This window comes from Rhipicephalus sanguineus, chromosome 7, assembly GCF_013339695.2.
Source record: "Rhipicephalus sanguineus isolate Rsan-2018 chromosome 7, BIME_Rsan_1.4, whole genome shotgun sequence".
Lineage (NCBI taxonomy): Eukaryota > Metazoa > Arthropoda > Arachnida > Ixodida > Ixodidae > Rhipicephalus > Rhipicephalus sanguineus.
The window spans coordinates 158,615,608-158,628,132 of NC_051182.1; the positions used below are offsets into that span (position 1 = coordinate 158,615,608).

Sequence of the window (12,525 nt, forward strand, 5' to 3'; positions counted from 1 at the left end):
TTGATGCACTGGCAAACGTGCGCTGAAAAGAGGCAGTGACTACCCCGGAGGCTATGCCAAAAGTAAATATGTGCTTTCATGCATGGTTGTGCATATTTTCACTGTACAAAATAATAAAGGTTATTTTATACCTTCGCTTCGTACTTGAGTGACTTTTTCATTATAGTTAAAAGATATTTTAAAGAATGAGAAAATTTATTAACATTTCGCTTATTTTGGGCTTCTTCGCAAAATTCATGTCACTTTTTTGGGGGCTCCTTTTGGAATGATTATTCGCTTGTTGGCTCGTCAGCATCTGACAACTCTGGTGAGCACTGTAGATCAGTTGACATACGAGTGTCACAAAGTTCCATTCAATTCAATTCAATGCTTTATCTTTCACTGAACAATGAAAGAAAGGAGCAGTCACAAAAAGCTACTACAGTGAGTAGCTTGGCTAGGTGACTGCTCCCTTAGAACAACAGCAATGGACAGCATATAGAACATACATCACTAAAAAAGAAGAACACAAAAAAAAGAGGTACACGAGATAAAACTGTTACACATTGGTGCTAGATTCTTCAAGAGTGGATTAAAAGAAAAGCTTTCGTGTTAAACAGTTTTAGCGAGATGAAGCAAATCTATAAAAAAAAAAGAATTAAAAAATAATGACAATGGTAAAAAATAAGGCATTATACAGAACTCAAGCAAAGTTACTACGAAAAACTGCGCAAAATAAACAGGGACAAGTGAGACACACGCACAAGCGCAGACTAGCAACTGGAAGTTTATTGTAGGAGTATTGTAATGGAGTACCAACTCGCCCAACACTCAGTCCTTTCAAGCAAAGTCTAGTGAAATCAAATAATGTTGCAGATCGTCTCATACGTTACATATCTTCATAAAAACATGTCACAAACATCTTGCAATGACGTACTTGCAATGTCAGCACCTTTTTTTTTTTCGTTGCAAGCTGTTTAGCAATCAAGGTAGCTAGTACTGTAGTATGTTTTCCATAGTTGGTACTATAACTGAAAAGAAAAAACGAACATAGGAAAGGAACGCCCATACCGAGCTGTGCTGCCTGCTGCTTGGCCCTCTCGCAGGCATCTTCAAGTGCAGTGACCTGGGCACGGTGCTCAGAGAGCGCTGCTTCCAACTGGAACGAGCTGCGCTCTGCACAAAATCAAACCATCAAGCATGCATGAGTCTTGCAGTGAAGTCAACGCTGACAGCAATGCTTAGCTTCAGAACCAAACTGGTGTCAAGTTGAGAGCAGAACACGTAATGCAGGAATCGGGGAAAATAAAGAATTAAATCAACTGACTGAATGACTCTTTGGTGATACTGAATACATGAGACACTCTTTACTGCAATCAATCAGGACTGAATTCCTCAATTACAATTAAACCCCACCCCCCCTTCCCAAGTGCAATAAAAACATACAATTCCAAATGAACTCAATCACGACTGAAACTACTCCATTTGAATGGGGTAGGCACGGCCTATATAAGATGCTAAAAAAAAGTAAGCGCTGAACTAACCTTGACCAATAGGTGTTCTTGACATGCATTTTTTTGGATTTCTGCGTGCAATATAAATCAGGATGCGAACAAAACATCTCAATATCAAGCCCATGACCTCTCATCCAACAAGAAAAAAACACAATAAACGCTTGGTCACTATTAAACACTGCCAAGTGGCTGTTACAGGTTCTTGTCAATAACGTAGCCGTTCACATGCAATTGCTTACAGTAATACATGTAATTAATTACATGTTGTCGCAGTTCATCAATTAATTGATTAGTGGTGTTGCTCGGTAACACTCCCTGCAATTCAATTTGTTACGTAGAGGCATGGCTTCAAGTAAAGATTCTGTGCTGGGTATTATGGCAGCAAGGAAGATGTGTGCTATAAGCCCGTCAACTGACTGTGAATAGACTAGCTGTCAGCACAAAGACAGCCAACCGAGAGCAAACCTTCATACAGTGCAGTTAACTGGTTGTAATTAAACTCAACCTCTATTTGCTCCACTGATGTGTTTACTGGGCTTTCGGACCTTTCATATGCTTCCCATAAATTGTAAAAACACACAAGCCATGAAGTGTTTTATTTTTTTTGTATTTGAGTTCGGTTCGGTAATTAATAGTGGACACTGAAAATGAAAGAAAAGTTTTGTAAAAAACAAACAATGTTTCTAAAGATTGGCAAACAAAAAACATGTCTTCCACTCCATACGCTGACATCTATGTTAGCAAAACATTTGCGTAGACAAGTTCATCTTCATCTAGCCGTCAGCTCAACAGTGAACAACATAAACATAATTATCTACCTAAACAAGTTTCTTGTGGGCTCTGTTGAGAAAATGAGCTAGAAAATGTTGAGAAAATGAGCGATGACTTCCATGCCAATGACGCAGTAGGAACCCTAGAAGAGTAAATTGAATCTAAAGCCCAGACAAGTCCATTGGTAAACAATGTCAGATGAGTTGTCACAATCATTCAAGGCAAAATGACAAGAATAGAAACCAAATACAAAAAATGGGCTTGTAGTCCTCATCTGTCGAGTCAAGAAAAGCGCCATTAATTGTTGCTTTGTCCATGGCTATCAGAGCCTTGAATTAGCCTGAACAAACAACTTATTGAAAGTGCACACTACTAAACTATAGAGAACGTTAACATGGTTCATCAAGCTGGTTTAGGGCTGATTAGCTAGTTCAATTAGAGATAGTTAACAGCGTTAAAATACAAATACGACTCTTACACATGCTTTAATTGTACAGTGGACTTCCTTTGCAGTGAGAGTTTTATACCCAGACAGTAACCAATACATGGGCCAGTCTTCAACACGTCATTGCCTACCACCCTTGATTTCTGTGACAAAGAGGTAGCAGGAATTCTTGTAAATGTGGGCCTTCTTGTGGCTGTAACCTCCACACAATAACGAAAAAGCAATTGTTTTGCTTCAAGTGAACAGTGACAAGTACATACTTCTTAGAGTGACAATGGGTGCAAGCTGCAATCGCTCTAGGATTGTCATAGACGTGACTATTCGGCCATAAAGGCAGACTTGCCACAATCAACCAAAGTGAGCTTTCATTTTGTAACACGGCAAACACGTTTAAAGTGTTATGCAACATCGAGATGCGCAAGAACGTCAGAGACAGGATTTGTGGTTAGGTTACAGGTGAACGGTCTCGTTAAATTACGCGTAAGCATTGAGGAATGCTTCGTTGTGAAAAATTAGCGCTAAACCGACAGGAACGCAGGGGAAATAAACACAGGCCAACCGTTGTCTTGTGTTGATCTTTTTTTTCATCCCATCGGTTTAGCGCCAACTTTTTTTTAATACATCAGTTCCTACACGCCCAGCTATCGATACTTTTGAATCGAGCGAATGATTGTGTTATACTTTCAACAAACCGCGGTAACTGAGCACGTGAACACAGAAGAGCCCTCAATATAAGTAAGAAGCAACTTTAATCCAGGAATTTTGAATTTGGTACGAGAACACTGTACCGTCAACGTAGGTTGTCAACAAGATAGCTGTCAACGGGACAGTTGCAAATTTAAGGTGATATTTTCTCATACGTGATAATTCGTGTCATCGTCGCGCTGGTAAAAACACGCTTGAGTCATCTCGCGTAAAGGATGGCACGATATTTGAAACTACTAGACGCTGCCGGCTTACCGCATCGCGCCTTGAGTTGTGCGTTTTCCTCACGCAACTCTTCGGTGGTTTTTGTGTTCAGAGAGACGTAGCTCTCGAGCTTGGCCCTGCTGGCTTCAGCGAGGAGCTCTATCTCCTCCACGTCCAGAATATCCGTCAACATGACGCCGACGGCTGCACTGCCGGCACGACTTTAACAATTAACGGCGAGAAATACCCGCCATGTGCCGAAAGACGCCGGCTTTTCGCGATGATGACCGAATGGTGGTGCGGAAACGGAAACGCGGGGAAAAACATCACGTGACACTCGAAACGATAGAAGCGCGAAATCTGAATTTGATTTTGGGTGGAAGCGATGGCCGAAGCGCCCGCCTTGTATTTACACCGGATATTTGCTCCGTACGGGGTGGCACTGCACCCACAATCCGAACCTGAAAAGCATCGAACCAGATAACACATGCACGGCACAACGGGAGGCCACCCTGACGAATCCAAAGATTCCGGACAAAGATTTTCGGGAATGGCTCACAGAGAGGACAATGAAGTAGAGGGAACAGGGGCATCGCCAGGATTTATTTTTTACGGTAGGGGCTGACAATTCGCCCCTACCCCTGCTCTGGATACGTGTATATGCAACCTCACCTAGCCTAACCTGCACTAAAGATATCTTCTTTGTCAAGTCGCGTCTTCACTACCTCATTTCATTCTTTTTCTACGCAGACCCTATACTGTTTTAGCAACAACTTGTATGTTTGGGCGAGTCGGTTGATGATGTGAAAACTAGAAGCAGCACGAAAAAAACGACGACAAAAAAGGAACACACACAACAGGACTAGCGCTGTACTGCCAACTGAATGTTTATTGAAAGTTCACCAGTTATAGCTATGCCACCAAAAACGCCTTGTCACACAAAAAAAAAAACGCCACAAAAAATCAATGATTGCGGACATACGTATTGCTATACTAGCAGGTGTTTATCGAGAAAACATCTCTCATGAGTAGTTAAACTCAGTGACGCCGCGCTGACACACTTACCTCCAGCTTTATTGATGAAATAAGCTTCCACGATTTCTCTTTCTTTTTTGGGTTTTCCAAACGTCAAAAAGCTAGTTTCCGCGAACATGGGTGTGCATGCGCATTTTTTACAGTGGGAGGCTACTGCCATAGCCATTTTTCACATTGTTCTTATGTTGCCTGGCCCAATCATTAAAGCATTGCCCAGTTTGTCCGATGTACACTCTCCCACGACTTAATGGTATCTCATAAACAACATCAGAGGTGCACTTGGTGAATTATGGTTAGTAGTACATATCATTTGTTTTCGACTTCTGATGGAATTACACAGCGTTTGAATGTTTACGGGGAGCGGAAAATACGAGGTTAACTTGGCGCCTGTTGACCATTTTCTTCAGGTTATGCGATAACCTGTGCACATACGGTATCACGTGAAACGGTCTATTGTCTTTTTCTTGCTCATCATTTTTTCTTCCTGAACGCTTCAATCTTTGTAGCAAAGTTTCACTCACAGCTGTGATGACGGAAGTTGGATTATTAACCGAATGATTCAAGTCGTTAAGTCTGTTGCATTAGGCTAGCCTTCATTTGGTGCTTACATGATTTATTCATTGCACTTTGTACACAAGTGATGGCGATTCCCCTTTTTACAAGCTTTGAATGAGCACTATCATACGGAAGGATGCATTTCTTAGATCTAGGTAGATACGCCCCGCAGACATGTTAATTAGACGCAAGAAAGGAAATAGTAATGTCCAAAAACTGTATGGTATTATTCTTAGGCATTTCAAAAGTGAACTTCAGTCCCCTTCCATGCATCCTAAAAATGCCCAGAATATTTTGGACTTCGTCATCAAAACAGTAACCCGGACGTTTCTTCAAAATAATGAGGTAGTCATCAACGTAGCGATACATACCAGTGACTGGTGAGTCATTTAACGCAGCGCTAATACGGTTGTCAACGCTAGATAAAAATACGTCACTGACAATGGGCGCAATGGATGATCCACTACAAATGGCGGTGCGTTGAATGTAAAAAGTTCCATTGTGATTAGTGGCTGTTGAATTCAGATAAAATTCTAAAAGGGTGATGAAATTGTCAACGTTTATGCCTGCTGAGTTTTGGAAGTCTTGTTCATTTGTTTCACTGATTTTATCCCACACAGCGGCTAGCAAACCATCACATGGAAGAGAATAAAACAAATATTCTACGTCTACAGAAAACGCCGTCACACCGTTTCTGTTAGTGACACAAAGACCGCTTAGTTCATTCACGAAATCCTCAGAACTATTCACTCAACGGAAGTTTCTTCAAATGTCCTTGCAAGAACCTTCCGACATGCAACTGCCACGAAGCTTTTTCGGACACAATTATCCTTAACGGGTATGGTGGGTTTGTGCGTTTTACACGTGAAAAAGACGTCAAGGAACTCATAATCTGCCTTTCTTGTGATGTTCTTCAAATGTTCCAAATTAAGATCTCCAAGTAACTTGAGAGCTACCTTCCGTTGCTTCTTTGGATCGAAGTTCACTACCTTGAAGCGGTCTTTGTGTCACTAACGGAAACAGTGTGACGGCGTTTTCTGTAGACGTAGAAGATTTGTTTTATTCTCTTCCATGCTAGCCACTGTGCGGGATAAAATCAGTGAAACAAATGAACAAGACTTCCAAAACTCAGCAGGCATAAACGTTGACGATTTCATCACCCTTTTAGAATTTTATCTGAATTCAACAGCCACTAATCACAATGGAACTTTTTACACTCAACGCACCGGTGTTTGTATTGAATCATGCATTGCGCCCATTCTCAGTGACATATTTTTATCTAACGTTGACAACCGTATTTGCGCTGCGTTAAATGACTCTCCAGTCACTGGTATTTATCGCTACGTTGATGACTACCTCATTCTTTTGAAGAAACGTCCGGGTTACTGTTTTGATGACGAAGTCCAAAATATTCCGGGCATTTTTAGGATGCATGGAGGGAGACGGAAGTTCACTTTTGAAACGCCTAAGAATAATAACATACAGTTTTTGGACATTAATATTTCCTTTCTTGCGTCTAATGAACATGTCTACTGGGCATTCCTCCGTATGGTAGTGCTCATTCCAAGCTTGTAAAAAGGGGAATCGCCATCATTTGTGTACAAAGTGCAATTAACAAATCCTCTGAGCACCAAATGAAGGCTAGCCAAATGCAACAGACTGAACGACTTGAATCATTCGGTAATCCAACTTCCGTCATCACAGCTGTGAGTGAATCTTTGCTGCAAAGATTGAAGTGTTCAGGAAGAAAAACTGATGAGCAAGAAAAAGACAAGAGACCGTTTCGCGTGATACCGTATGTGCACAGGTTATCGCATAACCTGAAGAAAGTGGCCAACAGGCACCAAGTCAACCTCGTATTTTCCGCTCCCCGTAAACTTTCGACGCTGTGTAATGCTATGAAAGGTCGAAAACAAATGATATATGCTACTAACCATGAAACAAAATTCACCAAGTGTACCTCTGATGCTATTTATGAGATATCATTAAGTTGCAATGTGGGAGAGTGTACGTAGGACATTATTGACGACAGTGCTTGCCGCTATCAGTGTACAGCATGTATTACTTCACTTGCACTTTAACTTTTGACTTCCTGGGCACAAGTTCGCCCGAATAAAGATTTTCGTCTCGAACACGCCTACTGCCGCCTTCTTCAACGTCACGCCCACGTGACGATATGCATTGGCGTAGCTAGGGTGGGGGAGGGTGGGTAAACACTCCCCCTCCTCGAAATTTTTAAATATTGCATGTGCATATCTGCACGCACACATGCAAACACACACAAAGGATGCTTGAACACCCTCCCCCCCCCCCCAAAAAAAAAATAAAATTAATTAAATAAAAATTCTGGCTACGCCCTTGCCTACAGCTAAATTATACAATGATCGATGGTTGACCCTGCAACCACCACATATGTTTTTCTTTTATGCTATGTTTCTTCATACCTGACAGTAGATATTGTTAAACAATCTGATTCCCAGCGTTTCGTGTGACTGCCGAATGAGAATAACAGGCTGACGCTATTATAGAGTGGGTATGAAGGCAGGAAACAGTGAAATGCGGATGCTTTCAACATAATCAGTATTTTTTCACGATTTTCTTTATCTGTGAGAACCCCTCTCTCCACCAGTTTCGCAATCTGCATTCATACTCGTCAGCGAGTGCAGATTGAATGCGATGTGGGTCACTCGCTTGCATGTGCTGTTGTAGTGAACATCACGAAGCGTACGAAGCCGAGGAAAGCAGAGATGGCGACGCCAGGCAGCAACGAAGGTGCAACTCCGGTACAAGCGACCGGGACGGCAGCTCCGACCGTGTCTACTAGAGTCTCGACGTCGTCCAATGGCAAGAATAATAAGGACGTCGCAGAGTCTGGCGTTCCGGCGGTGCCCTGCGGGCCTAAGGACAACAGAACTACACAGCCAGATGCTGCGCCTTCGTCGACTGTTAAACAACGCAGCACTACAGAACACCACGCTACGGCGGCGTCAAGCAGTGTGAGTGCCGACAGCGCGGCAAAGGTCGGCAGTGCTCCGGACTACACAGGTGCTGACAAGGATGCAACTTCGACGAGTCATCTGAAGACGTCAAGTGGTCCGGTCGCTGACGTAACCGAGGCTACGGATGGGGGTGCTGCAAGAGGGCAGTGCGCTCAAAAGGGGCCGGGACCGGAAAATTGTGGAATACGAAGCCCTTCAAAGACTCGCGGCGCTGTCCATATTACCACGGCTACTGTGAAGTCGGGTGGAGACAAACCTGCCGGCACTAAAGCCTACGTCGATGCAGCTGCTGCTGCACCCGTCGGTGTCGTCGCTGAGGAAGTAGCTAACCGCGTAACCCTTCCTGTCGTGACGCCTCCTGGTTTGAGAACTTCTGGCGCGGCTACTCCCGAGGTGCCACCTCCGGGCGCGACGACACAAGCTCTGGCGACTCCGACGAGCCCGATGCCTACAAGCGGGAAGTCTCCCGGCAGTTCTGGTCCGGACGGCGCCGACCCAAAGAACCTGGGCGACGCGCATGCAGGGGCGAAAAGACCCACGGGACGTACAGCCGCTGCGAAGGTGCCACGCCTCGACAAGACTACGACTACGGACACTGGCACGGCGAATACCGACGCCGCTAGGCCTGCTGGCTCTGCAGCTACGCGCGCCGCTGCACCGCAGCCCACGGTACCTACTACGGTACTTGGTGGTACGAGCCTCGACGGCGCGAACGTTGATAAGCCTATCGGAACTGCGGAACCTGGACTGCCGAAGGACAATGTCTTTAGGGATGGTGGCTCCAATTCTGGTGGTGCAGTGGAGATGGTGACTCTTGGAGCGGTGTCCGGCGCTACCGAAGCCGTGGCTACCACAAGCACGGGTGCGAAAGCGTTCACCGCTACAGACGGTTCCGCAAGAAGTACTACCGGTCGCGACGCGCCTGCCAGTGCTGGAAACGTCGACGTTGCGGGGCCTAGTAGAGTGACGACGGTTAGAAGTCCCGGTGTTTCACGTGCGATCGCCACCGAGGAGTCTCCTCCTGGGCCCAGCTCTGCGAAGGCACCGCGCATTGCCGGAACGCCGCCACCGCCGGCGATGAATTCCGCGGCTACCGATCGCATCCTCGAGGAGCTGAACGATGTCGCCCGTGACCCGCCGCCAAATTGTTCGGCTGGTCTCGTCCATTCGGACGACCTTTTCAACTGGCGCGCCGTCATAGTGGGTCCGCAGGGGACGCCTTACGAAGGAGGCATGTTCCACCTGGCACATATCCTTTCCCGACGACTACCCTCACAGCCCGCCCAAGGTATACCGATATAGATACATCTTGCTCTAAACGGGACCCGTTCGGGGTGAGGGGGGGGGGGGGGAATAGCAGCCATGGCGTTTCACTGCCAGGTCGCAGGATGCAATACCTGCCGGTAAAATGCAAAAAACGAAAGTCTACCCTGCATTTCGTGCACAAGGAATCTCAGCTATTCAAACTTAGCCCAGTCTCTCGCTACGGCGTACCTCATCTGAATTGGCTTCGGCTCGTGAAACTGAAAAATTCACTCTGCAAATTGGTAGTAGGTTGACACTGACAATATACATATACCTAAGTTTATAGATGAATAGTTTCGTATAATAAATCACATGGATGGCAAATTCGAAATCACGCGTCAGATAAAGATTACGTGACAAAGACATGACCGTGTACTAGCGCAGTTCAGAGACAACACGTTGCCTACGTCGTTACATGTATGGTCAACTAAAGCGTGAAGTTTTGCTTATACATGCAGGTAGCCAGTTGATGTGAAATATGCGCATATACAAAAATTTTTCGTGTAAAACAACGAACATGGTCTTGCTGCTTTTTGTCCATATTGCGCTGAGCTAAATTGGGTAACGAATTTCACGAGCTTTACGACGCAGAGAAACACAACCAGGCCCGTAGCTGAAGTCCTTTACTATTTGAGACAAACACCTATTTTGATTATTTATTTTGGCTAAAATACACCCTCCATCAAAATTTCGTAGGGGGGGGGGGGCTCCGGGGGGGCACGAAGTCGGAGAGCGCATGCTCAATTGATAGCATACCTTATAAAGGCATACCTTTCAGTGATGATAAAGGGCTGATAAATTAGTCCTTAGTCTGCGCTCTTCTATCTCGCCTATCGCTATATGTTTGTGTCGTGACAAAAAATTCTTGAACACGGCGTGTCGCTGGAGCCAACGTCTCGACAACTGGCTTGTCTTCAAGGCTGCAACTGCCCACCTTAGCGTATACGTGTATACGAATTTGTACGAATCATACACACAGACGCGCTGAGATAGGCTGCCTTGAAGACAAGACCACTTGTTTAAATTCAGTGACACCCCGTGTTCAAGGGTTTGTATAGCTTCCATCTTCTGAATTTCTGCCCATGTTGTGTCGTGAAATTTCAATTTCCTGAATACCTTCAAAAGGGGGTAAGAAGGGGCCCACTGGGACAGAGAGGTCGGGCACTTATGCGTTGTGTTCCGTCTACGTTGCTGATTTTTTTTTTCTGAGGTTGGGGGGGGGGGGGGGGCAGGAGGGGACAGGTGAAAATTTTGAGGGGCAGCCACTCTGGCGCCGCCCCTGTTTTGCTGAATCATTGCCAAAATTGTGCATTGCATGCCTATCTTGGCAGAACTTGCAGCTGGGCTGGTTGGTACATAACTTCGGGAAGAAGCACGCTCTTTTCTCGTGCTTCTTCTTTCTGCTAGCGGTGCTTAGGCGCTTACGTTTTTCTTGAAGCCATGCCTATCAATTTTCCCACTGATTCCAGTTGAAACCTTGTGTTCCTTTTCTTTAGTGGGGGGGTTCAACTACCTTTTATGCATGTTCATGCCTGTGCTTGAATGTCTGCGTGTATATATACACACGCAAAATTGAAAACTTTCTAGGGGAATCTGAACCCCGCCGCCCCGGCTGCGTCAGCGGTTGGGTATAGAAGTGCCCTGCACTTTAGTGATACATGCAGCACTTCATCTCATCGGTTACTAACTGTGCAGCCTATCTCGGGCGACACATGCTTATGTATAGGACTGCGAACGGTTCTTGAACATCGCGTTTAAGCACAATCAAGATGTCTCGTTGCGCAGGTTACCTTCAAGACCAAAATCTACCATCCCAACGTGAGCGACGAGGGCGACATCTCCCTGGACGTCCTCCTCTGGAATTGGTCGCCACAGATGAGAGTGGGCCAGGTGCTGCTGTCCATTTGTTGGCTGCTGGGAGAGCCGGACATTGAGAACGCGGTCAATGAGCACGCGGCCTATAACTACACGGAAGACCCCGACGAGTACAACGTAATCGCCCGCAAGTGCACCGAGACGAACGCGTTATAAGGCCTTTGTAGCCTGAGCTATCGGTTTGTAATGGCAACGTCTGACCGTGGCTTTCATTTTAGAAGCGTGACAAGGCTCGAAGACGTGCCCTCCGAGATGCCCCTACGTAATCTCGGAAGCAATGTATTGTGCACGTTGTCTTGACGGAGAGCATTGTACGCCGTCTCATTTATCGCTATCAAATGTGTGCCTTGTGAACGATTTTTTAATCGAATGTGTGAATTTACGGCGAGATAAACGTGCGCTTGCGCGTACAAGCGCGTTATTCGACGGGAAATAAACGTGATGTTCGAGGTAAACAAACCATTTTTGTCTGTTCTTCGTACCAGTTTGTGCCAATATGGAGATGCGCACCGCCACGGTGAGTTATGGCGTTCGACTGCTGACTCGAAGGTGGCGGGAATCGAATCCCGGCCGCGGCGGCTGCATTTTCGATGGAGGCGAAAATGTTTGAGGCCCGTGTACTTATATCTACGGCGTCCCTCAATCATATCGTGGTTTTGCGACGTTAAACCCCAGATATTAATACGGAGAGGCGTTCTCTGGCGTCATCAGTTAGGGTTGGGGGCAGGGGGAGGGGTGTGACCGCCTTCCCCACACAGGGCCGCAATCCTTACCAGCTTCATTTTGATCAATCTGCGTAGATATTCTGCTGAGAAACTTGGGAACATAAACTTCCATGCACTGATTATATAAACAAAGCATTTATGTGTGCTACCATCAATGCATCAGGCGACTCCGCGTGTGCGTGCTGTCAAGCTTTTTAAAGGAGACAGGGAGCACCGCCGTTCTGGACTGCTGCACGAGTGTGGAAAGGCTGACGCACGGTGACGTAACTGCCTTCGCAGTGCTTTTTTTTTGGGGGGGGGGGGGGGGTACGAGTTTTTGCAACAGCCCAGAGCTAATTGCGGCGGCTCCCAGAGAGTAAAAGGACACAAGCAGAAAGAATAGCCAGAAGGCCATGCAGAAATGCATGTAATAA

General features: G+C 45.7%; 2 protein-coding genes across 2 annotated transcripts in view; one reads left to right on the top strand and one right to left on the bottom strand.

The window, feature by feature from the left end:
• The window catches only part of LOC119399204 (nucleoprotein TPR), a 117,786-nt gene extending 113,896 nt beyond the window's left edge, over positions 1–3,890 (bottom strand). Inside the window, exons 1-2 of the mRNA XM_037666018.1 lie at positions 3,670–3,890; positions 1,051–1,155 (exon numbers count right to left, since the gene is read on the bottom strand). Of these exons, the coding sequence (XP_037521946.1) occupies positions 1,051–1,155; positions 3,670–3,811 (247 nt within the window). The 5' untranslated portion in view covers positions 3,812–3,890. The remainder of the gene's footprint in view (positions 1–1,050; positions 1,156–3,669) is intronic.
• Positions 3,891–7,796: 3,906 nt separating this feature from the next.
• LOC119400370 (mucin-5AC-like) lies at positions 7,797–11,842 on the top strand. The gene is given in 3 exon segments (XM_037667385.2): positions 7,797–9,452; positions 9,454–9,495; positions 11,298–11,842. Coding segments are annotated over 3 exon segments (1,785 nt in total). The 5' UTR covers positions 7,797–7,955; the 3' UTR covers positions 11,544–11,842.
• Positions 11,843–12,525: the final 683 nt, after the last annotated feature.